The sequence below is a fragment of the Clarias gariepinus genome, chromosome 15 (genome assembly GCF_024256425.1).
Source record: "Clarias gariepinus isolate MV-2021 ecotype Netherlands chromosome 15, CGAR_prim_01v2, whole genome shotgun sequence".
Classification (NCBI taxonomy): Eukaryota; Metazoa; Chordata; class Actinopteri; order Siluriformes; family Clariidae; genus Clarias; species Clarias gariepinus.
The window spans coordinates 21,331,775-21,359,629 of NC_071114.1; the positions used below are offsets into that span (position 1 = coordinate 21,331,775).

General features: G+C 36.6%; 1 protein-coding gene across 1 annotated transcript; it reads right to left on the reverse strand.

Annotated features, from left to right (window-relative positions):
• Positions 1-57: 57 nt before the first annotated feature.
• On the reverse strand, positions 58-27,787 carry fah (fumarylacetoacetate hydrolase (fumarylacetoacetase)). Its single transcript, XM_053513010.1, has 14 exons — positions 27,550-27,787; positions 27,330-27,440; positions 27,125-27,246; positions 26,244-26,293; positions 24,690-24,780; positions 19,483-19,580; positions 17,251-17,303; positions 16,127-16,226; positions 13,032-13,162; positions 11,011-11,086; positions 10,857-10,903; positions 3,079-3,180; positions 2,263-2,380; positions 58-1,984 (listed from the first exon to the last, which is right to left on the reverse strand). The coding sequence occupies exons 1-14, from the start codon at positions 27,712-27,714 to the stop codon at positions 1,908-1,910; spliced, it is 1,341 nt and encodes a 446-aa protein (XP_053368985.1). The 5' UTR covers positions 27,715-27,787; the 3' UTR covers positions 58-1,907.
• Positions 27,788-27,855: the final 68 nt, after the last annotated feature.

The following is a 27,855-nucleotide window of genomic DNA, read 5'->3' on the forward strand; positions in this document are numbered from 1 at the left end:
ACACAGCTCTTTTATGCTGTGCGTGCTGATGGATTAAACACACGCATGCAATGTTGATAGACATCAGTAACTTTAATTAGTAATTTGTGGGTAACAAATAGAAATAAACATAACACTGCCTTTGGTAATTAGACTTCACATTGAGAAACAAGAAGTGCCTTGGCAAAATTAAATCTTTAGAAAACTTACGCAGCAGGGGCTATTAAAAACGTAGGAGATTTACTTAATCAAACTCTTTAAAAATGGCAGGAAAAGGCACGCACATTTAGTAAACGTATACAAGGTGGAAGTTGGAATATTTATACTGTTGCTGATTGTATTCAGAGCTAATCAAGCTGGTAAACCTTTCTTTCCAGCTGATCGATTAAAGATGGGAAATTAATTTAAAAGAGAACTTGAACTGAAACTGCTCATCAAAGAACGAGGGTGTAGGTATTAAATAAATAATCACCAAGATGAAGAAATGTCCTGCAACACAGCTTGATTCAAGTCACACACAACAGTTAGTTTAGACAGAGAAATCTGATTGGACGAGAGCCATTAAAAAAAAAAAAAAAAACTTGGACTACTTTAATATTTGCTCCTAAGTCATTTCAAATTGCTATTTGGAATTTAATCCCAGAACCTGAAAATTAATAGAGCTGATATTCTGATGTGGGATAAGTGTAAATATAAAGAGAAACTTAAGAGATTTACAGGACTGTCTACCACCTCTATTGTTTATTCTCTTCATCTTTTGGCTACATAGCACTGGTAAGAATTTAAACCTACTTTCACCTGTTAATTACAGTAACTTTCAGTTGCTAATGGTTGGTCATCAGCTCTGCCAGTCACTGTTAGTTACTTCCGCCAGTTGTGGAGGAATATATGTTGGTAAAGCAAAATAATTGGTAAAAAAAAAAAAAAAAAAACACAACTGCTGATAATAAATATCACACTTGAGGTCCTGCTGTATTGTTGGATATCAGGGTGCCTATGACTGCATCACAGCCGTGCTGATATTCAACACAATAGCACTTCTTCTCGTGTAATCTCGCTTAATTATACTCAAGGATGTCAGAAAGAAGCATGTCAGCTGTGTTAACATCTACTCAATTAGCAAATGAGGTTGTTGCGATGTAATTAGGGATGTAAATTGCAAACATCATGCTAGCTTTTGTGTGGTATTTATTATCTGGGTCATTGTTACCTGGTGAACCAAACAAGAATAATAGATTTTGCAGAATCTAGCTGCTTTACCGATTCAGTTTCTCCTATAAAATGTACGGTGTTAATGCTCTCATCAGCTAAAACTATGCATGTTTAGATAGTTTAAATGGTTTGTACTGCATTCCTATCTTAGCAAATTAAAGACATTTACATTAGGGCAAACTTTAGTTTGGTTTGGTGCTGTATTCCTATAAAAGATTTAGCGACTGTCTACCTCACTGATGACACAGGAGAACTGTGCAGTTAACATTTTGACCTCAGTTCATAGACATAGAATTTCCAAGAATTTGCCTTCCTGTGTTATACAAAATGTATTAAACAAACACATTTTTATGAATTCATATATAAACTCATTTTTGCTTAAATTCTTGCAGTGTTTTTTTTTTTTTTTTAAGTTAATGGAATGTTTTTGGGCACGCTAGTATTATTAAAAGAAAGCCAATGTGCTTAATCTAATCTCCATTCAATTTCCCTGGCTGTCACACATAATCAATCATAATCATTTCCACCCAGAGAAGAGCTTTGGCTGAGTAAAACTCCAATGAGCTAATAAAAGCAGCTCGCTTTTATGTACTCCATTAGCTGTCACTCAAAAGGTCACGAATAATTAAACATGACTGATAAGGCATTATTTGGTGCATGAAGAGCTCAGGTGGTTTTGGGATGGGCGGACAGATGGGGGGGAAGTATGGGAAACATCACAGCTGTAGGGCAGGAATGATTTTCCCCAGACAAGATCCAAAACCAACACGATACCCCTGACCCTCACAGTAACCTGGACAGAGGAAAAAGAAGAAAAGATCATTAGCTCAAAAATGTGACTCATGATTGTGGTTGCGGCATTGTCATGTTGGAACATGGTTGTTCGATTTAATGGAGGAAAGTTAAATATCATTGCATACATCATAAACATTATGATAACCTTTTTGTAGAACAGCTACATGTGGGTGTGATGTTCAGATGTCCAAATACTTTTGGACATACAGTCTAGGTTACATATTTCTATCATTATGTGACTGTAGTGTCCTGAACACACACACTTTTCAGTCCCACCTGTGAGGGTGACCTCATCTCCGTCCTTAAGGAACGTCCTCATCTCTCCTCTTCCCAGATCAATGACCTTTGACCCTCTCCATGAGAGCTCCAACATTGAGCCAAAGCTTTCTGGATCCTAGAAACACAACTAGACCTGTAAAGTGGGCTTTTCTTAGAGTTAAGCAGATGTGTAGCCCATTTCGCAACAGACCTGCTCTGAAAAAAAGGCATTATTTTTTACAACATATCCAAAATACACCTGCACAAGTTCCACAATGCTGCCTTAATATTGTCTCTTAAGAACTCTCGCTGTAATCTGTAATTTTCACATAAATATCCAAATTTCTACCCTACTACTGACTGATTAATGAACAACAGGCTTGGCATATAGTGTAAAAAAAAATACACACGCATACTCATAGCATGGCATGGTGAATAAGTTAGTTAACAAGACCATACCTCAGTGTGTTTGATGCATTACTGCTTTATAATGTCTTCTTGTCACTCATTTTCAGAATCTTTTCCCATAGAAATTCTCTTTTATGAAAAATATCTAATATAACACACAGGACATTGATGGCTCAGTGGCAGGTTTCTAGCCCTCCATGCGGAAGGCCCGTGTTTGATTCCCAGCCATTGCCCAAACCTCAGCCACTGAATGCAGTGCCGGTCCCATGCCAGGATAAAAAGAGAGGATTGTGACAGGAAGGGCATCTGGAGCAAAACCTGTGCCAAGTTGTTTACGGATTGGATTGTCTGCTGTGGTGAACCCTTGATGGGAGCAGCCAAAAGACAAACAAGAACATCTAATAGAACACACAGATACACACTGACCGGTCCGCTAATGGTGCCTGATGCCAGTAGGTCTCCTGGTCTGACGTTACAGCCGTTCACTGTATGATGTGCTAACTGCTGCTTCATGGTCCAGTACATGTACTGAGGAGATAAACAATACACAATGGCAATGAATATCACAATGGCAATGAATATCACTTTGACAAATAACTTCATTTGTTGTTCACAAGACACATCTCACTATTGCCATAATTTATTTGACAAATACATCTGATACAGCTAGCAACTAGAACTAGGGAATAAAGGCCCAGTACAAAACGGATGAAAAAGAGGAAAAAACTAAGACAAAGACAAAAGTAATAGCCTAAAAGATGCTGTGTATCTGACACCCAGACCCATTCACTCACCATCACATCCAAACTTATGCCAAACACATGCAAGTACTGTTGAACCTTCAATAATCATCAATAATACGAGGGGCATTTGATGAGACTCTTAGCTGCAGTAAAAGATTTGAATGGTGGACTGGAATAAATTTCCGTAGTTATACTAACGGAGAAAGTATATTGTATTTTTCCAATACAAAAATATCGTAAATAATATCGTACCAGTCTTCAATAGTTATGGAATGTCTGGTTTACACCATCTCCTTGTTACAGCCTGTCTAGCAGCTATACTCAGCAGTCCAAAAAGATGTTTTAATTTCCAATTTAAAAATATTTGTGAAAACCCAAAGAGGAGCTCATCCTAACTAAATGTCATGCTTTTCCCAAATATTTTGACTAATTCTTTGTAGATTTTAGACCAAAAAATATTCACCTTTTGAACAAGACCAGAACAGGTGATAATGATTTGCCTTATGTAAACCGCACTTTCTCCAACATCTTGGAGAAATAAAAAATCTACTGAGGCTTTTCCAGCCCAATGTTCTCCAAGACACTGAGCTTGTTATCCCCCATTGAAATTCACAAAATTTTGTCCAATTAGACTCTGATATATTTCTACCCGCTTCTCTTACCCATTTTTGCCTTATATACGTGATATTTATTGTTTTTACCTTTTGAAGTCCCTTGTAAAGTTTTGCAATTACCTTAAGCTCAGAGTACATTGTGTAGGCATTAATAAAAATTTTCAATAGATCATGATCCAATGTTTTTGGTTCCCCTTATATAGAGTGCTAATATAATGTCAAACCTGGAGAAATCTGAAAAAAAAAATCCCTATTATTCAAATTATATGTTTCTTTTAGTGTCTAAAAATTACTTATTGTCTTCCGATTAAAAAAGATACAAGTAAGGCTTGTATGAAGTAAGGCCCCTATCCGCCCATCCCTGATAGTTTATATCAAATTTATTCGGAGTTAAGTCGAGATTATGGGGGAAACCATCTCAATATCCTTATCTCTTCTATTAAGTTATTTTTCTTAACAATTTTCAACCATATTTTAAGAGAGATTGATTCATTTATTGCCTTTTTCTTTCAGATCCTTCATTAGTTTTTTTATCCCCTAACCGCGCTTGTATTGGAATTGCACCAGATATGTTTTGTTCGAATTCTTTCCATCTTGCTTGATAATCCGAATTGGCCCAACAAATTAAGGTTCTCAGTTGAGCTGCTACGTAGTAGTTTTCAAAACAGGGCAAAGCAAGACCTCTCTTTTCCTTCTCCAATTGAAGTGTTTGAAATCTTATCCTTGGTTTTCTCCCCTGCCAGATATATTGCGATATTAATCTGTCCCATTCATTAAATTGCCTACTTTTTAATTCTATTGGAATTGTCTGGAATAAGTACAATAGTCGAGGTAAAATATTAATTTTAATAGACTCAATTCAAGATTCAAAGCTTAGAATTGGGAGCAAATTCCATTTCTTTATATCTTCTGTTATCTTTTGGTTTAACAGATAAAAATTTAGAGCGTACAAATTTGTTAGTTCTTTTGAAATATTAGATAAATATTTTTTATCCCAGTTTAGATTTAAATTAGATCTAGTGGTCTGCCTAGGGCTATAATTGAAGCTCAGTACTAGGGTCTTAGAAATGTTTAGTTTGTAACCTGAATGAGTTAAAGAGTGATAGCAGTTTAGGGATAGTACTTTCTGGGTTTGACAGATGAATTAAAATATTGTCCGCAAATAAAGAAATTTTATGTTCTTCTTTTTGTATTCTAAAGCCGAGAGGGTCGTTAGAGAAATTTCTGTTTCACAGACGTACTTTGTGATTTTAAACCCGTCCGAATCTGCCATGTCTGTCTTTTTCTCACACGACCTCTGTAAAAATTCCAGAGCAAATTACCTACTGTTTTTCAGCAAACTTGGCGGTCCTCTGAGAAATCTACGAATGCGAATGTCTGTGATTGCCGAAAATGTTTTTCCAAAACGTGTTTTCTTTTGTGTTTTGGTCAGCGTGAACTACCGTACTATCTCTAGCTTGCCAGTATTTAAGTTTGCGCACCATTAATGTCTGTGCAACGCCCACATGTAAAACACATACATTCCTACCTCCGTAATAAACACAGAGATGTAAGTCCCGTCCGAATGCATAAATAAAATGGCAGACGTTGTCTCAAACTCAAACGTTGCTTGGAAAACTAGTCCCGTCCGAATAGGGCTTAATACCTATAATATTATTTTTAGTGATACTCCGGCTTTATGTTTCAATGAATATTGCAAACAATACAGGGCTCAGTGGACAACCTTGTCTCATATCTCTTTCTAGTCGAAAAAATTTGATACAGCTCCATTTACTTTCATTTTTGCTGTAGGCCTAGAATATAATGCTTGAATAGTTTTTACGAAAGTCTTATGAGATCCAAATTCTTATAGCACTTTATATAGAAACTCCCAATTAACTCTATCGAATGCTTTTTCTGCGTCAATCAATCAATCAATCAATCAATCAATCAAAATTTATTTATATAGCGCCCTACAACAACCAAAAGGTGCCCAGGGCGCTTTCCAGTATAAAAACAAAAAAAAAAAACATAAAACACAACAATCAGAACAGGACAATATACATAAAAACAACTATCAAATCAATAGCTACATATCAAAAGCAAGTCTAAAAAGATGTGTCTTCAACTGCAATTTAAAAGCACTGAGCTCAGTGATACTTCGAAGCTGTCCCGGTAGTGCGTTCCACAGTTTTGATAAGTCAAGGCTTATTAATATTTATTGGAATCTATTTTTTACTATGTGGTCTTTCAAATGTAACGTTCTGTGGATGCTATCTTAAGTCTGTCTTCGTTGGATAAAACCTGTTTGATCTAAACTTATTATTTGGGGTAAGATTACCTCAATTCACCAAAATGTGGGTGTAAATTTTGTAGTCTTGATTCAAAATAAGTATTGGACGTTAGCTTCCGCATTCAAGTTTATCCGTTTCCTCCTTAGGTAATACTAAGATTACCGCCTCTGTCCAAGAAGGGGGGATCTTGCTCATTTTTAGCACATAAATGTATGTGTTCAGTCTGGGTATTAATATATCCTTCATTTCTTTATGCCACTCTGATGGAAATTCATCTGGATACTATGTGTAGTATTTTGTTTCTTTTATTTTGTAAATTGTATTTCCCGCTTGTTGTTTTTTAAGCTTAAAAGCTAATAGTTTGGCTGATATCCCCCCTGCTTCCTAATATTTCTTTTAGGAAAATTAATTTCTTCATCTCATTATTATACATTTCATTTAATTCCTTCATTTTCCTATCTATTCCTTTATTTAACTTTTTTAAAAATATATTTTCTAACCATATTTAAAGTTGAATTTAGTCTAACATTAAAATCACCTCCACAGACCAGAATACCTTGTGTCTCTGAAATTAACAATTCAATTTTTTTTTTAATAAAGATTCCATTCAGATCCTGGAGCAGCAGAAACATTTAACAAAGTCACTAGAATTCCCTGCAGATACCCCTGAATTAATACACATCTTCCATCTGTATCTTTCTTTCCATATATACACTTAAATATAAGTTTACTTGAGATTAAAATTGCTACTCCTCTTTCGAGCCTTGACTACTAGAACTAGAATATTGATTAAATCACCATCTCTTAAGTTTTCATGTTCTAATTCTGTTAAATGGGTTTCTTGAAGAAAAGCCACTTCTGCTCTCCTTTCCTTTTCAATTTTGCCATAACTTTACTCCTCTTTATTGGGTTGTCTACAGTAGACCATTCACATTATAAGTAGTTATTTTGATTGATTTGGTATTTTGCATATCGCAATTTTAACCTTATGTTTCTCCCCATGGTTAGCACATGTTACTTAACAATTACCCTGATGCCAGAATGGTTGGAGCCATTCTTAAAATGGTGTAAACATTTTAAAGAAGGCTTTGTCTGTCAATGATAAACCCGGCTAAGGTGGCTCAGAGCCCACTGCAATCATTCTCATGAATATTGACCAAGTGAAACAGCTGATCCTTAAAAATCGATGGATAACTTGTACACATAATGTTTACTGTATCTCTCATTAACACTACTTGCATATTACAAGAACTCAGAGTTATTGCCATATCCCCCATACAATTTCAGATCACTAAGACATTTCACATTTCACGTTTGGATATTTAAATGAGTTCCTGGGAGACCAGCATGATGCAGGCAGTTCGATCATTGTTCTGGTGTACTGAGAAAACCTACTACCATGAAGGTATTTAAGCATTGGAGAAATGCTAGGATCAGTGTATTAGTGTAGCAGGGGATTGTATAGAAAAGTGGGGGATTATATAAAGTTAATTTTTACTCTTATAACTATGTTCTGTTATTTTGCACAATCTATTACTATGACTATTACTTGTACTATATTATCTCACAAAATGTGTACTATGTTACAAAACAAGTGTTCAGGCAAATGACATTGATTTTCAAACTATTGACTAGACAGAATCTCCGGCAGCAGGCACACTGTTTAACTGAGCTAAATAACAGAATCTAATGGATAAAGAACCTAATTTAACTCCATCCTCTGCTGAATTAAATGAAATCTGTTGCAGAGCAGTAGAATAAGATGGCTGTTGCCAGAGAAAACAGATAACTCCAATCTCAGCAAACAGCACACACTCCAAGGTCAAATTAAACTATAACACATATACTTACTTCAGCAAAAGTCTAGAAACATATTCAAGATAATGCACATATCCTTCATATGAGCTGTATTACAGATACCCATTTTACACCCACCAAACTTTTTAAGAACGTGCACACATATTTTGAGTGTGCCCAGTATAACAATCATAGTTTAGATTACAAGCTGGATTTAGGGACATTATTGTCTAAAGTTGAATCCAAAGTGTAACCTGTAGAGAAATCTTCCAAAACAACACCAGATATTAAGATACAAGACTGTATGTTAAGACAAACAAAACCTAACGCTATGCATTTAACATCTGTATTACCTTCTCAACACATGCAAAGTCTGCATCAGCATTGTAGGAACGTTTAAATGTGTTTAACCAAGTTGAAGGTTAATAATGGATTAAGATAATCTACTATACTACTTAAATGTCCAGCAAAAAATATTGTTAAACATTTTTCATTGAGTAAAGGAGGCCACAAATTTGTCTGCTTGTTGAATTATTTCACATTTCTTCCCCACTGTATACACCGATCAGCCATAAAATCATGACTCTGACACAACCTAAACATTGTTCCTGACCAGATACGCCCCTTAATGGAAACAGTATTCCCCGAAGCAGTGGCCTCTTTCAGCAGGATAATGCCACGCTGCAAAAATGTATCAAGAATGGTTTAAGGCTTGAGAAGAAGCTTAAGGTGTTTAACTTGGTCTTTAAATTCTACAGATGCTTTAGATTAATTTGGTTTGGAATGCACTGTCTTATTCTGTTTTAAATAAAAGCCCAATTACAGAAGAACACTCGACCAGGCAACAACAGACTATCTAACGCACGATCAACCATGCCTGTCAGGACTGAAATGGAAAGTTTTCTATCCATTAATGAACTCAATCCCCCAGTCCAAGAGTAGTCTCATGGTAAATCACTAGGACTGAAGGGACTGACAGAGGTGTACAAAGGTCTTAGGACTTTAATTAGACCTGACTTATACTTAGTCTTTTTTCAGCTTAACTGCAGAAGCGTAGTGGTGACTCTAGAGAGAACTGGGACGTTTGAGAAACTGGCAACCAGCTTCAGTTCTAACAAATGAAAACGCTCTTGTTAAATGTTTTTCATGGCTGATCAGTCCTACTGCATTTCAGGCTGCTACATTTTGGTAGCTTTGTTGCAGTTGGAAACCTGCTTTCACGTGCTATAAGACAAAATCGTAACTTGAATTTGAACTCGTAAACTGAATTTGCTTCTCTGAATGGGGAAAAGGCATTCGACAAATTTTTATACAAATATATCTTAAATTTTTAATGCACTTTTCTATAATTTTTTTGATTGACAGATGTAGGACACATAAAATATTTTTTCCAATTGGTAGGTTTTGCCTGTTCTGCTGGTGTAAGCGCCCCTGGACCATAAACGGAGACCCTGACTGAATGTTAAATTTTATTTGTATAGCGCTTTTAACCAGACAATATGTCACACTTTTGGCAACAAAAAAACACTGTAACAGGACAAGCAGCTCTGCCTAGTGCCATCACAGTCCCTGTCACCAGAAAGTATTGATGTTACCATGACACAGAAGCTCCGAAGCTTGTATGGAGCAAAAGGGGGCGTGTCCAAATAAAGCTTCGAGGTGTGTGTTGTTTCCCTGAGAGTCACATAACCAATGACGAACGAACCCTTGTGTTTGCCAGAATCATGTGACTTACTCGCTTGGTGCTTAAGTAAAGGCTCGTGCACTCTTCAGTTAATTTTTTAAGATTTAGAGATGTTGATAATGAGCATAAACATTTCCTTGAACATTGCAGCTGCATGTACATATTAATTGTGCTGCTTGAGATGTTACGATCTAGTTGCTACACAAAATTTGTCCACTAGATGGCAGTACAATAAGCTACTGAATAAAGCTTCAAGGAAATGAAACTTTTGTTGAAACTATTGGCTAGGTAGCCTTGACACCTAAATGAGGCTTCATCTGGCCATCACTACCAAAGGATGTCAGAGAGCATAGTTTGAATAATAATCACAATCTGGACCACCTGTGCCTGAGAAAATATTTCATTAGAGCGATCCACTCATACAGTGCTCAATCCTGTGTCAAATTTGCAATGTGCTCAGCTTTGGGAAAATTAAGTTAAAAATAACCAGAAATTTTAGAAATGAAAAATATTGAAAAAAAGCTCCTTAAATAATCAATATTAAATATTCTGCACTATATCTAGCTCCCTATTAAAATGTAAGGAAATGTATGATTTTAACCATGTTAACTATTTTGAGCATTAAGTCAGGTTTTGCTCCTGCCTAATCTGTTCAGACGCTCAAGTGTCTTCTGAACACGAACTGACGCTCGTGTTCATAAGACACTCCAATGGATTTGATTTAAGACAGATCCTAAAAAGAATAGTATGAAGCTTTGAATATTGTGTAAATATTTAAAATATTCTACTTTTCACTCATTACATGTCAATAATATAACTTATAAAGAAAACTGTTGCATTTTTTTCTAATTAAATTTGTTTTTTTTTTCAGACTTTTGGACCCATGGTATGTAGACTGGAAACTGTTTAACTCCAGCTGTGTGAAGCATGCATAAAAACTGTTTACTGTAGAGATCTGATGTGACACCAAATTAAATTCATTTCTCCAGCTCTACTGACTTGTCCACCTTCTTTGAGGCTGCTGTATAAAAACCACCTAGAGAGAGCCAGAGAGGAGCTCCAAAGTGGAATGCAATACAAATCTGGGTCCTACCTTAAAGTTGGACTTGCAGATAGTGCTTGCCTTGCTCATACCTTCACCTGATGGATGACAAAATAGGTTAGTAAAATTTGGAGACATTTGTGTACCTGAATAGCTTTATTATTTTTGACTTGTTTATGGTACTTATTGAATTTTTATTGCCCACCTTTAATGGAGACAAAGAGGTTGATGTTGAATGTGTATGGATCCTGGTGCTGAAGGTATGGTAGTGGCTCTGGGTCCTAAAACAAGAAAATGGACCATAGTGAGATACAATACAATAATACCAAATCACAAATGATTAAGGGGAAAAAAGGTATGATGGATAAAACAAAGTAAGTTGGTCTCTATTTGAGGCTATATTAAAAGAAAAAAAGGAAACATATTACCTTCGTCTGATTTAAAACAAAGATATTTTATCATTTGCTATATTTATTAGTCAGGAATGCATAATTTAAAATGAACATCTTTTAGCAAATCCTCTTGTGACCTGCTACACAAATCCGAGTCCCTGTGGACACACTGAGTTTTCTTATATTTTTATACTGGAGACAACAAACTTTTTGGTGATAATATTTTAATTATCTTTGTGGCACAAACTTTTCTTTAAATATCAACTCTTGCTTGAGAAGAAATAGATGGTAATACATTTGAACAACAACAAAATTCTTAGAAACAGCCAATGCAGCACAAATCACACAAAAAATATTAATGCTGGCCACGATAAAAAAAGCCCAAGAACATGCAGAGCACCACAGCATGCTATGCACCAGGCCCAGCAGGCAAACAGCCCAAGCCTGCCGACCTGGCCCTCCAACTACTACAGATTTCTGTCAGTAGTATCAGATGCATCATTATGTGGTTTAATGATTCTGTTAAAAGGAAGCTGACACTTGAAACCATGGCCATATACACACCAAACACTGGAGTCACTATATTTTAAGGATTTATCGAATTATTATGGTTTGAGTTAAAATACATAAAGTGTAGAAACCTTGCAATTATCTACTTCCTGTTTCTAAGTAAGTATTAGTGGTATAAGAATTTGTGCAATTATTGGATATGAGTGCATGGACATACAAGACTACTGTAGAATCTGAAAGTAAAAGACTGATTTAGCAGTTAAAAATCAATGCATGTGACTATACACTACACTACACTCAATGAGAGAAAATTATGTCACACAGCTTAACATGCAGTAGGTAACACTAGCTTTATGACTTTCCTTCAGTGTTTGTTACCCCACACGACCCGAAGAATATACAGAAGGTTGACAGTGTTTTAGTGAAATCAGTGTTGTTGCTCTAAAAGATAAATGATATTTTCAGAGCACTCCTTCAATACCCATTCTAAAGACAAAAAGATTGTAAAGAAATATTTTGTTTTTCCCTTACAGAGTCAAAACTAGGACATGTCAATACTGAAGTAGTGTACTGAATCATTACTTACATTTACATTTAGGCATTTGGCAGACGCTCTTATCCAGAGCAACTTACAAAAAGTGCTTTAAAGTTTACTTGTTTACTTGTTTGAATGTATTGTTTTTGTACTGTATTGCATTCTGCATATGATTTTAAAGATGAAGATTCAGGTCCTTAGCAAATAATTTTAAACAACAGATCATTGTATAGGATTTTGAGATGACAGCAATTGCAACTATATCACAGGCCTGTCAAAAAAAATCGGCCCACAGTCAAAGTTAAGCAAAGTAATTGTGCACATCAGTATTTATACCCTTGTTTGTATGTTACTCAGATGGGTAAGGCTCACTCAAAAGAGTTGTGTGTTTCAGTTACATGAGTTTTTTGCATTAGGGAGGGCAAAAAGAAAACAATATTATACTAATGTAACTTAATCTCTCCTCAAATTATCATCTAGATCATGAGATCAAGAGAATTCCGTGAGCTAAAATGCTAAAGGATTTAGTCTGTTATGAAATATTATACTGTCATTTGTTTATAATGCAAAATTACTAAACAGAGAGAAAGAGATGGAAAAACATTATGACTCATCCTAGTGTTCCCAAACCATACATCATGCCTTCATTAAAACCATTCATTAAACCGATCACATCCCCACACATTTTAATAAAATATTTTCCAACATGTTATCAGCTAACGGTTGTAATTAATTGAAGAAGAAAAAAAAAACAGCATGTGACTAAACACTGAGATTAATTCCTCTTACCTGCATGGTATTAGGCTCAACAAAGGGCATCAGAGCTTCCATAGGGACGACCCAGGGTGAGATGGTGGTCCCAAAATTTTTTCCTAGAAATGGACCTAATGGCACATACTCCCATGCCTGGATATCCCTCGCTGTGGGGAGAGAGAGAGAGAGAGAGAGAGAGAAAATCAGCCAGTCAGCCGACAGTTGATCCAGATGACAGACAGATGAATTAAGAAAAGGAACGAAAGAAAAAAGAAATAAAACAAAAAAAGTGAGTGAAAGAGAAGAACAAAGACACAGAGACATGGACATGAGGCCAGAAGGAAGAAAAAGGAGCATAAAGTGATGTGATTGTGTTAATGAACAGCATAGTGGAGGCAAGGAAAATTAAGATGAAAGAGAAGAAATTTAGTGAGGGCGCATGAAGGCAGTGAGGAGTGAAGAGGTGGATAGACAGGAAATAGAGATAGAAAAATAAATAAAAGAGGGAAGAACTGGGATGAATTGATGATTGAAAGGGTATAAAGAGCAAGACATGAAGAAAGGAATGAAAAAAAAGAATCAAATAGGAAAAACAGATAAAAATAAACAAGGGAGCACAAAAATTGCAGGAGAGAGAGAGATGGACAGATATGGACAGATATGGAAGAACAAATGATTGGCAGGTTTTAGAGGCAAAAATAAGGAGAGCGATGAATAATGGATGCATGAAAAGTAGACGGTAAAGAAGATGATTAGACAGAACAGATAGACAAACAGAAGAAAGACAATAAGAAAGACAGAAGAATAAAGGACAACCGAAAGAACTAAGATTTTGAAACGTCATTGTGGATTATTCAGTGTAGAATGATGAAGAAAAGAAAGATTTAAATACATTTTAAGATGAGTGTTAAACATAAAATGTACATCCAAAAACTTTCTGTTAGCACAGTAGGAATTATTCTCTGCACCACTCGTTACTAACGATAAGTTTAGCGAGGTAGCTAATCAGAGCAGCATTAAAGCAAAACAACTTCTGAGCGCACACTCGGTCTAAAACAGGAAAAAGAAGCTCCACCTTGTGGCAATATTTGGTAATACAGTGTGGCCAAATCCTGAAACTGCGAAGCCATTCGTCAGAAAATATTACGGGACTCTATCTCGGTTAAAAATGCTAACAGCCTTGTAGTTTTTAAACACTGGATGTCCTGTAGCACTTACTACAGCGCTTTTCTGAAATTCCTAGAAATTTAATTTCATTTAATGATGCCCTTTTCCTGGAATGAGAAACTGAATCAGGTGTGTTAAAGCAGGAAATATGTTCAAAGAGACAAACGGAGCACAATTCTCAGTAGCCTAAACATAAGTAAAAAAAAGCATTCACACGTCTATATGAACTAACTGTGCAAATGCTTGAACTCAACGTTACTTAATCTGTTATGGACAAAAGCCAAGCAATCAGGATTGTGATGCTCCACAGAGCCCAGTGTGTGTCTCATAAAAAAGCAATATGGCTCACAGTGTGCTGGGGAAGGTGCCACTCTTGACTCTGAGGCTAGCAGTGTGACAGTATAATAAAGGAAATTGATAGCAGTATTTACTCTAGATGGCCGTTTTGCCATGACCAGGAAACATCACTAAATCAAGCACACATCAGTGCCATCTCTGCCTCGCCAAACTTATATAAAAGGAGGTCGTGACTATATTTCAGATGCCAGCATGAGGCAATATGAATAAACTTTGGTGTGGTTCCTTCATTTTTGTGTCCGCATATTTGATTTAGTACAAGTTTTATGACTAATGTCCTTCCTGATAAAACCCTCCCCAATTTAACCAACTTAGGACCAGCACTAGACATGCAATGGCTTGTGGTCGGGAACTGAACCCAGGGTACAGCACTTTAGTACCTTATAGTCACTAAAAAGTACTTTATAGTCACTAGTCCATCAGGGCATCTCTGGCTAAAATGTAATGCATATTACATTTGGGTTTACTACTATTACCACAAAAACAACACAGTAAATAGACTAACCAGCCACTTTATCATGTAAGAAGCCCCCCTCCCCCGGCTTGTTGCTTAGCTTTGCTGTACTTTGGTCGGATTTGGCTCTACAGTAGCTAATTAAGGGCCTGTCCACACGGAGACGCGTTTCGCTGTATACGTATAAATATTTTCTCGTACTGGCGTTTCGTCCACACGGATCCGGCGTTTTAGGAGACTAAAACCGCTATTTTTTGAAACCGGGTCCCAAAGTGGATAAATCTGAAAACGACACCCTTGCGGTTTCGTGTGTACAGCCAATCCATATATTTTGTGAAACGATGATATCACATCATGTGTCGGCTGCGTCACACGTAACAGCAACAACAATAATGGCGGACTGCATGATTGTGTTTGTGTTGCTACAAAGCCTACTAGCTTTATTACAGCAAAATCTATTGTTTCTATGCAACTGTTATGAGCAACAAGCGATAATGGACAACACCATCTTGGTTCGTATACAGCTTGAAGGTTATACGCATGCTCAAAGTCTTCTTCTCCGTGTATAGTGTATCTCTATGGCAGAATTACAGCGCCCCATACTGGTCTGGCATATATACTACACCGTTTTCAGTGGTTTTGTGTGTACACAATTTTTTTTTAGAACGAGGGAAAAAAATTATCGGATAGGGAACGCACCGGCTTCGTGTGGACTAACCCTTACATAGATACTAATGTGGATAAGGAGTTTACCAGAGGAAGTTTAGGGTATAAACAAGTACATTATCTAAGGGGTATTTTCATCTGGAACATTTACACACATTTTGGGGACCTCTAAAACCTTAAAGAATTAATAAATTTGGGGACTTTTAAGTCACAATAGCCTTCGTGCTAGCTTGAGCCGGTGTTAACCATTTTTCTCATGTAATATACAAGGTGTATACTTCTTCTAGTTGTACTTATTGGTAATTTGCCCAGATGATGGTCACTGTATAAATTTCATGTACATTTAAAATTTATTCTGTATATATATACACACTGACCGCAGTCTATCTGTTGGCTACAATTCAATAAAAAGGAACTTCGGGTCGGAGTCTGACCAGATGATTTGATTTCTCTTCATAATAAAGCAGAGGAGGAACATCCTACTCACCACTCCAGTCGTTCATTAGCACCATACCGAAGATGTGTTCATGGGCTTTCTCGATGGAAATCGGCTCGCCCAGTTTGTTTCCAGGACCCACAAAGAAAGCCTATAAAACACACACATATACGGAGACTCAATACAGTGTGATTTTAGCATTCTGTGTGTAGTTAAATTAAAATGTATATGCTAGTATAAATACATTTTAAAAAGTGACCAAAGGAGTATCATATATTAAAACAATCAAATGGTCTGTTATATTATCTCCATTATACACCAATGTTAAATATGTTTGGACTTAAAGGTGTTGGTAAATTTTCTGAATATAAAGGATCTGATAGTGGTCCTGACTATAAGTCAAATTATAGGTATATTAATGCAGTCTTTCTAACATGTGATGATTTTTATAAGAACTCATTTATTAGGACTTGTGCATGACTCTGAATCTTGCAAAACATATAGTACCAGTCAAAAGTTTAGACACGTTTGGATTTTTTTTCAAAACTATGAGAACACATATAGCATTAGGTAATTAAGTAACAACAACAACAACAACAGTCAGTCATTATTTTAAGACATCAAGGACCACCCTTAAAAATCACCCATTAACAGCCCTTCAGATACAGTAGCTGACATCTCTATCAACTGTTCAAAAGAGATTATTGCATATTTTGGATGTCTTCAGCATTTGTTTAACAATGTAGAAAGATATAAAAATCAGGAAAGACCGTGGAATTAGAAGGTGTGTCCAAACTTTAGTGTATATTTCTTCATATACAGTACATGTGTATATTTTATAGTTGATATTTATGAAAGAAGGCTTCTGTCCGTATGAGTGATCGTTTAAAGAATGCCATCAGGATGGAAAGTGTTTCTCTTCGTGGTTTCTCAGTTGTTTAACAAGCTGCCTTTTTCATCTTATTAGCTTTAAGAGCTTTACGACATAGACAAAAGATAGGCTGGCAAGAAAATGACTGTTTATAGCCATTATGATAAATCTGACTGCTTAATAGAGTGAAATGGTAGCCATAAAAATACTAAATACACTATGGACCAAAATATACAGTACTGAAACACAGTAACTCATTTCAGTACTGTATATTTTGGTGCATACTGTAACGAGGCGCTCTCACCATTTCCAACTCAATGTCGAGCTGCTTTGATGGCCCAAACACAGGAGGCTTTGCTGAAAAACAGACATAAAAAAGAATGACAACATGACAAAAATAACAATTGCGGTCATTTATGTTAGCAATATAGTCAGTTGAGTAGGCAGTAGATCTCCTGTACTTTACCATCATCTCGAAAACTCTATGCTTTTTAATATCCCTGTAGTGTCAGGCCTGCCTTAATTGTCAGCACAATGGACTACATAAAAAAAGTTGATCAAAGACAAGTATTATGGATATGTAATGAATGAAATACCCCCAGAAACCACCTTGATGTAAGTGATCTGAGCAAATTCCCATGTGAATTTTGTGGAGTCATTTTTTTTTTACATTTTTTTTTTCACACAGATCAAACATAACATTAAAATACCCTGCTTAATTCTGTGCATGTCTTCCTTGTGCTGCCATAGCAACTTTAACCTAGAGACATGAACTCTATATGACCTTTAAAAGTGCTGTGTATCTGGCCCCAAAGCATCCTGAAAAGATAAAAGTAAAGTCCTGACACGATGCTCGTCAGACTAAGACTATGTGAATTTGAAGGCCAAGTCAAAACACTTTCATGTTTGGTAACCTATCCTTAAACAATTGCCATGAAGGAGTGTGCCTGGTCTGCAACAATGTTTAGGTATGTGGTATAGGTCTATATACAGTAGACATACAGCGGTTGGACAATGAAACTGAATCACTGGCCAATTCAGTGTTGGCTAAATTTGACCAGCCTGATGGCCAATCTTCAATGATTGCACATTCCACCAGTAAGAGCTGAGTGTGAAGGTTTAATTAGCAGAGTAATAGCACAGTTTTGCCTGAAATACTGCAATGCACACAACATTATGGGTGACATATCAGAGTTTAAAAGAGGACAAATTGTTGGTGCACGTCTCGCTGGTGCATCTGTGACCAAGACAGCAAGTCTTTATGATGTATCAAGAGCCACGGTATCCAAGGTAATGTCAGCATACCACCAAGAAGGACGAACTACATCCAACAGGAGTAACTGTGGACGCAAGAGGTAGCTGTATTAAAGGGATTGTATAACCACAGCTATAAAATCAACTCACAGCCGTGTAGCCACAGTTGCCCAACTCACTGTTCCCACCAAAACTGTTCGTCGAGAGCTCCACAGGGTCAATGTACATGGCCGGGCTGCTATACCCAAACCTTTGGTCACTCATGCCAAAGCCATACGTCAGTTTCAATGGTGCCAGCAGCAAAAATCTTGGGCTGCGGATAACGTGAAACATGTATTGTTCTCTGATGAGTCCACCTTCATTGTCTTTCCCACATCTGGGAGAGTTACGGTGTGGAGAAGCCGCAAAGAAGCGTACAATCCAGACTGTTGCATGCACAAAGTGAAGCCCAGGGTGGATCAGTGATGGTTTGGGCTGCAATATCATGGCATTCCTTGGGCCCAATACTGGTGTTAGATGGGCGCGTCACTGACAAGGAATACCGAACCATTCTGGAGGACCATGTGCACCCAATGGTTCAAACATTGTATCTTGAAGGCCATGTATCAGGATTATAATGCGCCAATACACACAGCAAAACTGGTGACAGAGTGGTTTGATGAACATGAAAGTAAAGTTGAACATCTCCCATGGCCTGCACAGTCACCAGATCTAAATATTACTGAACCACTTTGGGGTGTTTTGGAGGAGCGAGTCAGGGAACATTTTCCTCCACCAGCATTGCATAGTGACTAGGCTTGCACTCAGCAAAAATAATTGCTCAAAATCCCCCTGGCCACTGTGCAGGACTTGTATCTGTCATTCCCGAAACAACCTGATGCTGTATTGGCCACAAAAGGAGGCCCTACACGATACTAATGAATTATTGTGGTCAAAAACCAGACATTTCAGTTTCATTATCCAAGCCCTGTAGTACTACTACATCAGTGACTGTGACAAGTTCATTTATTTTAGATCCTGTACAGGGTTGGATGATGAACTTGTATTAACACATCTGGTGTTATATACAGTATGTTAAATGTGTTCCTTTAAATTATCTATGTGTTGAATCTATTTTTTCGGTTAGATCTGGCGATCCACAATTTTTAAATTAATTAGTCTAATCCAATTTTATATTGTCAAATTGTATAACTATCTTGATTAATATAGTGTGTGTGTGTGTGTGTGTGTGTGTGTGTGTGTGTGTGTGTGTGTGTGTGTGTGTGTGTGTGAATGTGATTACCTGTGTCTGGCCTCATCTGACCTTGGGGTCTTCTGATTGGAGTTCCAGAAACAACAACAGATGAAGCTCGCCCGTGATAGCCAACTGGCAGCCTCAGCCTGAAAAGCAGAAACAGCATTATTCCATCCATCCATCCATCCATCCATCCCATCCCCTCCAGCTTTTTTAGCCAAACTTGCATCATCTGTCCATTCATCCTTGCATTTTTCTCTCTAAATAGCTCAAGGAACAAGGACATACATTCCAATAATCTCTCCTCCTCCATCTGTTTGAAGACAAAAATGATTACTGGTGTCATCAGTGATTTCAGAATACTGAAAGTTACTGCTTTGTCATTAACCCTAACTTACGGTGTAAGAATATGAGAATAAATGTCAGTTTGATGAGTATTGCTTGTACTAAATGTAAAAAAATATTAAATTCTTTGTATTGTACAGTTTTTGTTGTGAATTTCCATGCAGTTAAAATTAGATCAGAAAATATAGCATGGACGTGCCCCATCTGTCACTGCTGTGCTGAAGTATCAAGAACACTTAACACCAAAAGAACAAATACTGAGAAACACCTTGCCCTATTCCTTACCTTTCTTCCTTTTCCTAAAACACTGTGATAGGTTTTCTAGCCCCTGAAGGTGCCACAGTGTGTGCAGAGACACAAAAGAGACCAAGATGAGTTGAGTACTCTTTGTTCCTGTATCACTCCATTATTTTGCTCTCTATATAGCAAATAAATGCAAAAGGGCCCTGGGGCATGTAAATAACACCAAAATCTCTAGCACTTTTTTCCTGGGGGTCTCAGCAGGGTGACATTTTGTCATAGCAGGCAAAATATGCAAGCAAATGACTTGGAACACACACACACACACACACACACACACACACACACACCAAGAACAAGGATGTTTGTAAATTTAAAAGTGAGGCAAAAACAGCTTGCAAACTAAATTGGCATTTTCTTACAGAGCCCCAAAAACCCCTTAACTTCATTTAAAAAAAATCAAAAGTCCTCATTTTAACTTCATATTTCATTAATTAAACTTAATAATAGTAATGATAATGATAAGAAAAAACATATGCAGACAACAATCCAGAGAAAACCATGAGCAGGGACACAAAGACGACTAGGGGACAAAAGCAGGATGATGCTAAAAAAAAACAAAAAAAAAACAGGGAAAACAGGAATGATGAGAAACAAAGGGTAAGAACTGCACATATACAACATTGAGTCATTACAGTGAAACAAACACACAGACGCGACAGGGGGATAAACCATTAACAAGACAGGGACACAGACAAGGACAGAATAAAGACATACATGCATAATGATTTCTTAAAATCTGCTTAAATAGGTTCAGACAAGGTTTTGATTTCCTACCACTTAAAATTACAGGACGATGGGGAAAAATATACACATTTTGCAGTTTGACTGAGAAAGATTTGATGCATTTTATAGATTTAATTAAATGGCATGATGACTGTTATTACTAGAAGCTAGGGTAACAATATACAAAATCATGGGTCAGTACGTAATTTGATTTTAAGGTCACAGTTAGGTATGTTTTTGGTACAGTAAAGTGAAAAATAACATGTGTGGTTACATGCAGAAAGAATGTAATGAGATTTTAGACATGCGAAAAGTGGTTCTGCCTACAGAAGTGTGAAGTGTGTAATCTGCCAGGAATATAACATAAGAAGTAAAAAAAGGGTATTTGTGACATATTTTAAGGCTAGGTTAGGCTTCCCATCTTTTCTGATAAATTCTGTATTGTTATTGGCTACAGGATTTCAGTCTCATCTGTGATTGGATAGATTCTTTCCTATGTATGAAACAATGAGGCAATCAGAACCCTTTCCACAGGCAGAGTTCCAGTGGAGGAAACTGGTGGGAGGAGAGTTAAGAAAAAGTTCCTCCCGGAAACTCATGACAACACCTAATACTATTTCCACAGGGGGAAAACATGCATAGAAAGAATAGATTTATTCAGACAAGAGATAAGTGATGGGTGTGTCTACATGGCTAATAATCGATATGTTTCCTACTAAATAGATTATTAAATGTTTCTGTTTCCAATTGGGCTGGATCTGATCAGTCTGTTCTGACTAATGTGTTGTTGTTTTTTTGTATGATACATTTTTATTCCGACTGGGCAATTATTTTGATTATTAATAGATATTAAGGCATTTAGTGACTGTGTTTGATGAACATTACAGCGAGTAAACGTCTAAAATGTCTCTGACCCCATCTAGAGGCTGGCTACAGTACCACTTTTAATTCCATCCTTTATAACATGAGTAAAGCGAGCACAAAGCATTTTTACTTGCAATTTTAAAATTTTAAGCTCACGACGTGCCCATCAACATTGAATTTTCACCCACAGAACTGTTGCTGACTCATTTTTTACTGCACCAGTCTGTCTGGATTCTTGAGACTGTTGTGTGTAAAAATCCCAGAAGATTAAACCAGTGCACCACATCCATGCCAAGGGCAAAGTCACAGAGATCACACTTTAACATTAATTTACCCGAGTATGCCTGATTTCATCCAATGTGCTGCTGTTAAAATGGTTTAGTAGATAGCTGTATTAATTATCTTTTTAAATTGCCTGAACAAAAGAAAAAATTCAAACACTCATATTTTGTTGTATCGCCTGTAGCTTAGATTACGATGTGCATTTACTGTGCCATTGTATCAAACATTATGCAACTTAACAACATTTGATTCTCCCCTAGAGCTGCATTAATTCATGGCTGAGATTTTGATGACTGGAGAGTCAAGCCATTCTATACAGTTTTCTCTAGCATATACAGTTTTCAATTGGGTGACTCTGTGGTTACCGATTCATGTGTGAAAATGATTCCTCATGCTCCCAAAGCCACTCTTTCATGTTATATGCCCAATGGATATTTACAATGCCAAATACAGTTCCCGCCCAATTGTGAGTGTGGAGATGCTATTACTTTTACTATTAAAAATAGCTGCGGTTTCTACTGTTGCATTATTTTCCAATAAAACTTGACCAAGCATCTAAATGATCTCCAATCATGGTCATTCATAATTTTTTGGACTACATTACTTATGCCAAGTTGGTTTAGCAATATCCTTCCAGGTTACAGTAAGTTAGACAGTAGTTAACCCAATTACAGCCATTTCTCTATAATAACTCCATAGTTGTTTCTTTTGCTTTGATGCACGTCAATAATTTCACCTTTCTGAAACACAGTAATATCCTTTCCATGACAATGGCATACATCTTCTGACAGGGCTGTTTAAGAAATAAGCTACACACTACATCAGATACAGTTAAAAAATAATTGTTTTCAGGTGAAACATTTTAATCACTGCAGTAATTGTTTAATTCAAGACTCTTATGTATTTGCTTACTTGACATCACTTGACAATTTAACTGTTTGCCTAAGCACCATAAAACAGCTGTTGAGTGCACACAGTGAAAGCTCTAATGTGGAAAAGCCGTATTCTTACAAACATGTCTAATACTTGAAAGCCTGGTTTTGTGCAAACTTTTAAATTTGGTATAAAAACCATTGAATAAAAAATATTGACTAAATAATACATTTATCATAACTTAAATTGTCACCTTTATCTTAGTATCAATGACAACGGATTATGCTATGTAAATCCTTCATAACGGCTCTAATCTGAGGTGCTGTTAATTCGTGATTTTTGAGGCTGGTAACTCTAAATGAACTTCACAGCTGAGCTAAGTTTTGGTTTTGCTTTCCTGGAATATTTTTCATAAGAGCCCATTTCATCTTGATGCTTAATTGGTTTTGCAAATGCACTCGACTGTCCTGATTTTTTTCCTTTGCATATTTGTTACACTTAAATGATTCAGACCAACAAACGAATTTTAATATTTCCAAAAGATACCCCAAGTAAATACAAAATGCAGGTTTTAAATAATTTAATTTATTAAGGAAAAAAAGCTGTCCAAACCTGCCTGGCCCTATGTGAAAAGGTCATTGCCCCTAAACCCAATAACTGGTTACGGCTATAATCAAGCATTTGAAATAACTGGCAGTGAGTCTTTCACATCACTGTGGAGGAATTTCGGCCCACTCTTCTTTTTTTAATTGCTTTAAGTCAGCCACATTGGAGTGTTTTCGAGCATGAATGGCCTGTTTAAGGATCTCAATCGGATTTAAGTCTGGACTTGACTAAGCCATTCCAAAACCATAAATGTTTGTTTTTTTGTTTTGAGCCATTCATAGGTGGATATGCGCTTAAGGTCACAAACTGATGGTCAGACATCCTTCTTCAGTATTCTTTATTTTCTGGTAGAGCACAGAATTCATGGTTCCATCAATTATGGCAAGTCCTTCAGATCCTGAAGCTGCACCCCCAGACCATCACACTACCACCACCATGTTTGACTTTTTGTATGATGTTCTTTTTATATAATTCTGTGCAAGTTTACTAACGAGAGGTAAATCAAGACAATCAGATCTTCCAAAAAGTTTACCTTTTGTCTCATTACTCGGCAGAATATTTGCACAAAAATTCTTGAAGATGATCTATGTTTTTTGGCAAATGTGAAACGAACCATTGTGTTCTTTTTGGTCAGACTTTCACCTTGGAACTCGTTTCACATAGGGTCAGGTACTTTTTACAGGTTTTGTCCCAAAACTGCATGTTGTATTTGCTCACGTTGCTTATGTTTGTGTAATATTAACATTTTTTGATGATCCAAATTTAAGTGTGACAAATATGCAAACAGCAACCAGCAAGGGGCACATACTTTTTCGTGGCACTATATGTTAATGACTTGTTTCGTAGTAGACCTTTTTAGCCATGCTTGTTGTACAGTGCTATCATAATGCAACATGTTAAGTGTAGACAGTAGTACTGGACATGACAGGTTACTGATTGTTTACAAAATATTGGGGATTCTGGAGTATGCATGCACAAATATGTTACTTACGGTATAAAGACAGTGTTTGCAAGTACCAGATACAATGCTTTAGTTCAGTCACTTGAGATACTGGTCATGCTTTTAACTTACTTTTCCTGAACAATTTTTGCTTCATAAGGTTCCAGGCTGTAAACCTCTTGGTCGTACTCTTTAATCTATTGCATCTCTGCCCCAATTTGCTGTCCTGCTTAATTTGCTTAAAGTTCACACACCACTAAATAAAGTTGTGAAAAGCATGCATCTAATGTTTGCTGGTAGTTACCAACAGGTTACACACCAGTTTGGCATCAGTGCGTTCTCTTTGCCCCGGAACATAATCCCAACATTAGTGGCATGGTCTTTAGATGAGTAGAAGTCAGTGTAATCGCCTAAAGAAAGAAAAAGATGGACAAAATGGTAGAAAAAGACTTTTTGAAAGACTTGCAAAGAGAAGTTGAAGCTGTGTTGTTAAAATACTAAAAGTTGACAGAATCAAACCAAGTAACCATGTAAAATTTGAATTTGAATTTAACCAAGTAATAAGTCATATGTGCAAAATGAAAGGCTGGAGGTGGGGTACAGTGCCCTCGTGTGGTGAACAGATTTCTGTGACTTCAAGGAGGATGTTTGTTAGTCTTGAATTTAATTTATTGTTGTTTAAAAAATAATTTAAAAAAAATTATAGTGTTGTTTTCCACCCTCTGTCTCGTTATTGTTTTTTATCCCCAAGTTAAAATATTTCTAGGTTTTTATTCGAGAGAAATTTTATCACAAGTCCCAGTTTGACTTTGATGTAGAACTTTGTGTGGTGATGGATTAAATTTTTTTTAATAATGAAATAAATGAGAATTAAAGTGGCTATTTTAATATTAAAGTAATCATAATCTATATCTAGCACAGAAAAAAAATGTTAGGCATGCTATATATTTTATAGTGAACACATTTATTATAATAATTACTTATAAGTCAGGAAAATGTGTAGAATAAAAATGACCTCTTAGTCATACCAGTCTATTTATGGACTTTTAGCACATATAATAACTAATTAAAAGGGAATAATTAATTTAATAGCTAATTAAAAGGGAAATATATTAAAATAAATAAATAAAAATTATATAAAACAGCTGTTCTTTTGGTACCTCACAAATAGGTACCTTACATATGACCAGAAATGATCCATTGTGCCACAAATTATTGTGCTAAATATTATTTTATTTTTACCTCTTGAGACCTGGCTACTACTGTTGTGTACACTGCAATTTCTTCTGACAGTTTCTCTTTATTATCACCTGATAACCTAATTAACGTTTTCAGACATTTAAAAAAATGGCAAAAGAATTACATAAAACATCCCCTATTTGAGAATTGTACAAGCATATACAGACATTGTACTTGGGAGGAAATGTCTTGTCCTCATATGATAATTTGCTGAAATGTTGCATAACTTCACACAACCTACAGGTCCACAAACTCACACATCCATGCACAGGTTATGGGCAATTCTGCAAACACTGATCAGCTTCCAAACATGTCATTAAGAGACTAGAATACCCTGAAGAAACCATGCATGGAGATAATATGCAAACAAACTCCATGCACACAGACTGGCGGTGAGATTTGAACCCCAACCCCAAGGTGCAACAGTGCTGTTAAATATAATTTTTTTATTGGAAAACACTTGATAGATAGACTTGGCCTGTACAGTAATTATACCACACATAAGAAAACAAGGCCATACGGTCTGGGTACAGACCATACAAAGATACAGGCTGACGTACAAAGAAAATGATAAAAAGTGCATTAGCGCAAGTTGAGCCATCTTCGAGGCACAAAGATTTTGCATAACACTTACCAATCTCAGCCGGGAGATGCATCACTGCCATGCTCTGATCCACAAAAGCTCTGGAAAGGGAGAAATCCTCTGATAAAAACCGATTTACTGCTTAAAACCCTTAAACCTCAAGTGGCACAGATCTGTGCTGGCAACACAGCAAAGGTCAATAGCAATTTAAAAAATCTATTTAAACATGGGCTTATATTTAAGTATAGTGGGTATGTGTTATTGGAGAGCCTAGTTACATCAAAAAATTCAGGTTATCATATTGCTTATTTTGTGCTGAAGAAAAGGATGTCACTCTTTACTGCACAAAATCATGAGCCCTGTGCATGTTTATAAAAAATAAAAATAAAAAATACATAAAAAAAACACAGAAAACAAAAAATGGGTTTTAAGTGAGTTACTACAATGAGTTGTAATGGTTACTAGAAAACTAGATCCCTTCATTGTCATAGATTTTCTCAACTGCTCTGGTAAATGGTGGGATTGGCCATCTAAGAGTTCATCTAAGAGTGAAGGATAGATTAATGGATGAAAAGATAGGTAGATAGAGTGATTTGCAAAAGTATTCATACCCCTTGAATGTTTCCACATTTTGTCAAGTTACAACTATAACCATAAGTGTATTTTATTATAATTATTTTTTTGTCTGATAGGCCTTCAGAGGAGAAGCCCTTACAGGTTTGTTAGAGATTATTAGCCCAAGGAACATACCAGGCAGGTCTGGGTTAAGGTTATGGAAAAGTTTAAAGCAAAAGATTATGGCACCTAAACTGACAGCCAAACAAGAACAGTACTATCTGACAGTTTTGACTCGTTCAATAGGTGGTCCTATGATTATAAATATGCGCCTGGACGGTCCTCACAAGGATGTTCATGTGTGTATGTGTGTTTACCTGCTCCTGAGCTCGTGACTGTCTCTCAGGGTTGGCTCTTCCGCGCGCAGCAGCGCCTGTATGAGCGCTCGAGCTTCTCTCCACGCGCCCGAACCCAACGCCATGAACGCATTCAGAGTGGGCTGAAACACACGCACGCACGAGCTTTAATACATTATGCAGAACACGCGTGCGCGCGATCCAAACTACATGCAGTAAAGCCGACCTGATCAAACACATGCTGGTGCCGAGAGAGTTCCGGTCCGGTGAAGAGGTGTTTAATTACACTCAGGTCCAGAATCTGATCTCCGATGGCCACTCCGATCCTCCGCCGAGCCTCAACATCCGACATCCAATATTAGTTAATTAATTTATAAGAGTTTAATGCACAAAATTGCAAAAAAAAAAAAAAAAAAAATCCATAAAAATGCATTTCGTTTACTTACATTGTCAGGGGTGGTGAAAACTCCGTAAGGGAGGTTGTGTAAAGAAAAGTCCGACTTTTCATCTACTTTAATAAAAGACATTTTTGATTTGCAGTTAAACTCCGGAGCACTTTTCAGAGTAAGCAACAGTGTTAATAAAGCTCTCCAGATGTTGCCAGCAGCCATGTGAAGTCACCGCCTCCTCAGACAAAGTTGCCAGGGTGTATTTTTAGTTTTCCATAATATCCACAATTTAAAAAAACAGAACACAATTTAAAGTAGACGGTTTAATAAATGTATAATCATTAAACATTTATTAATTAACAT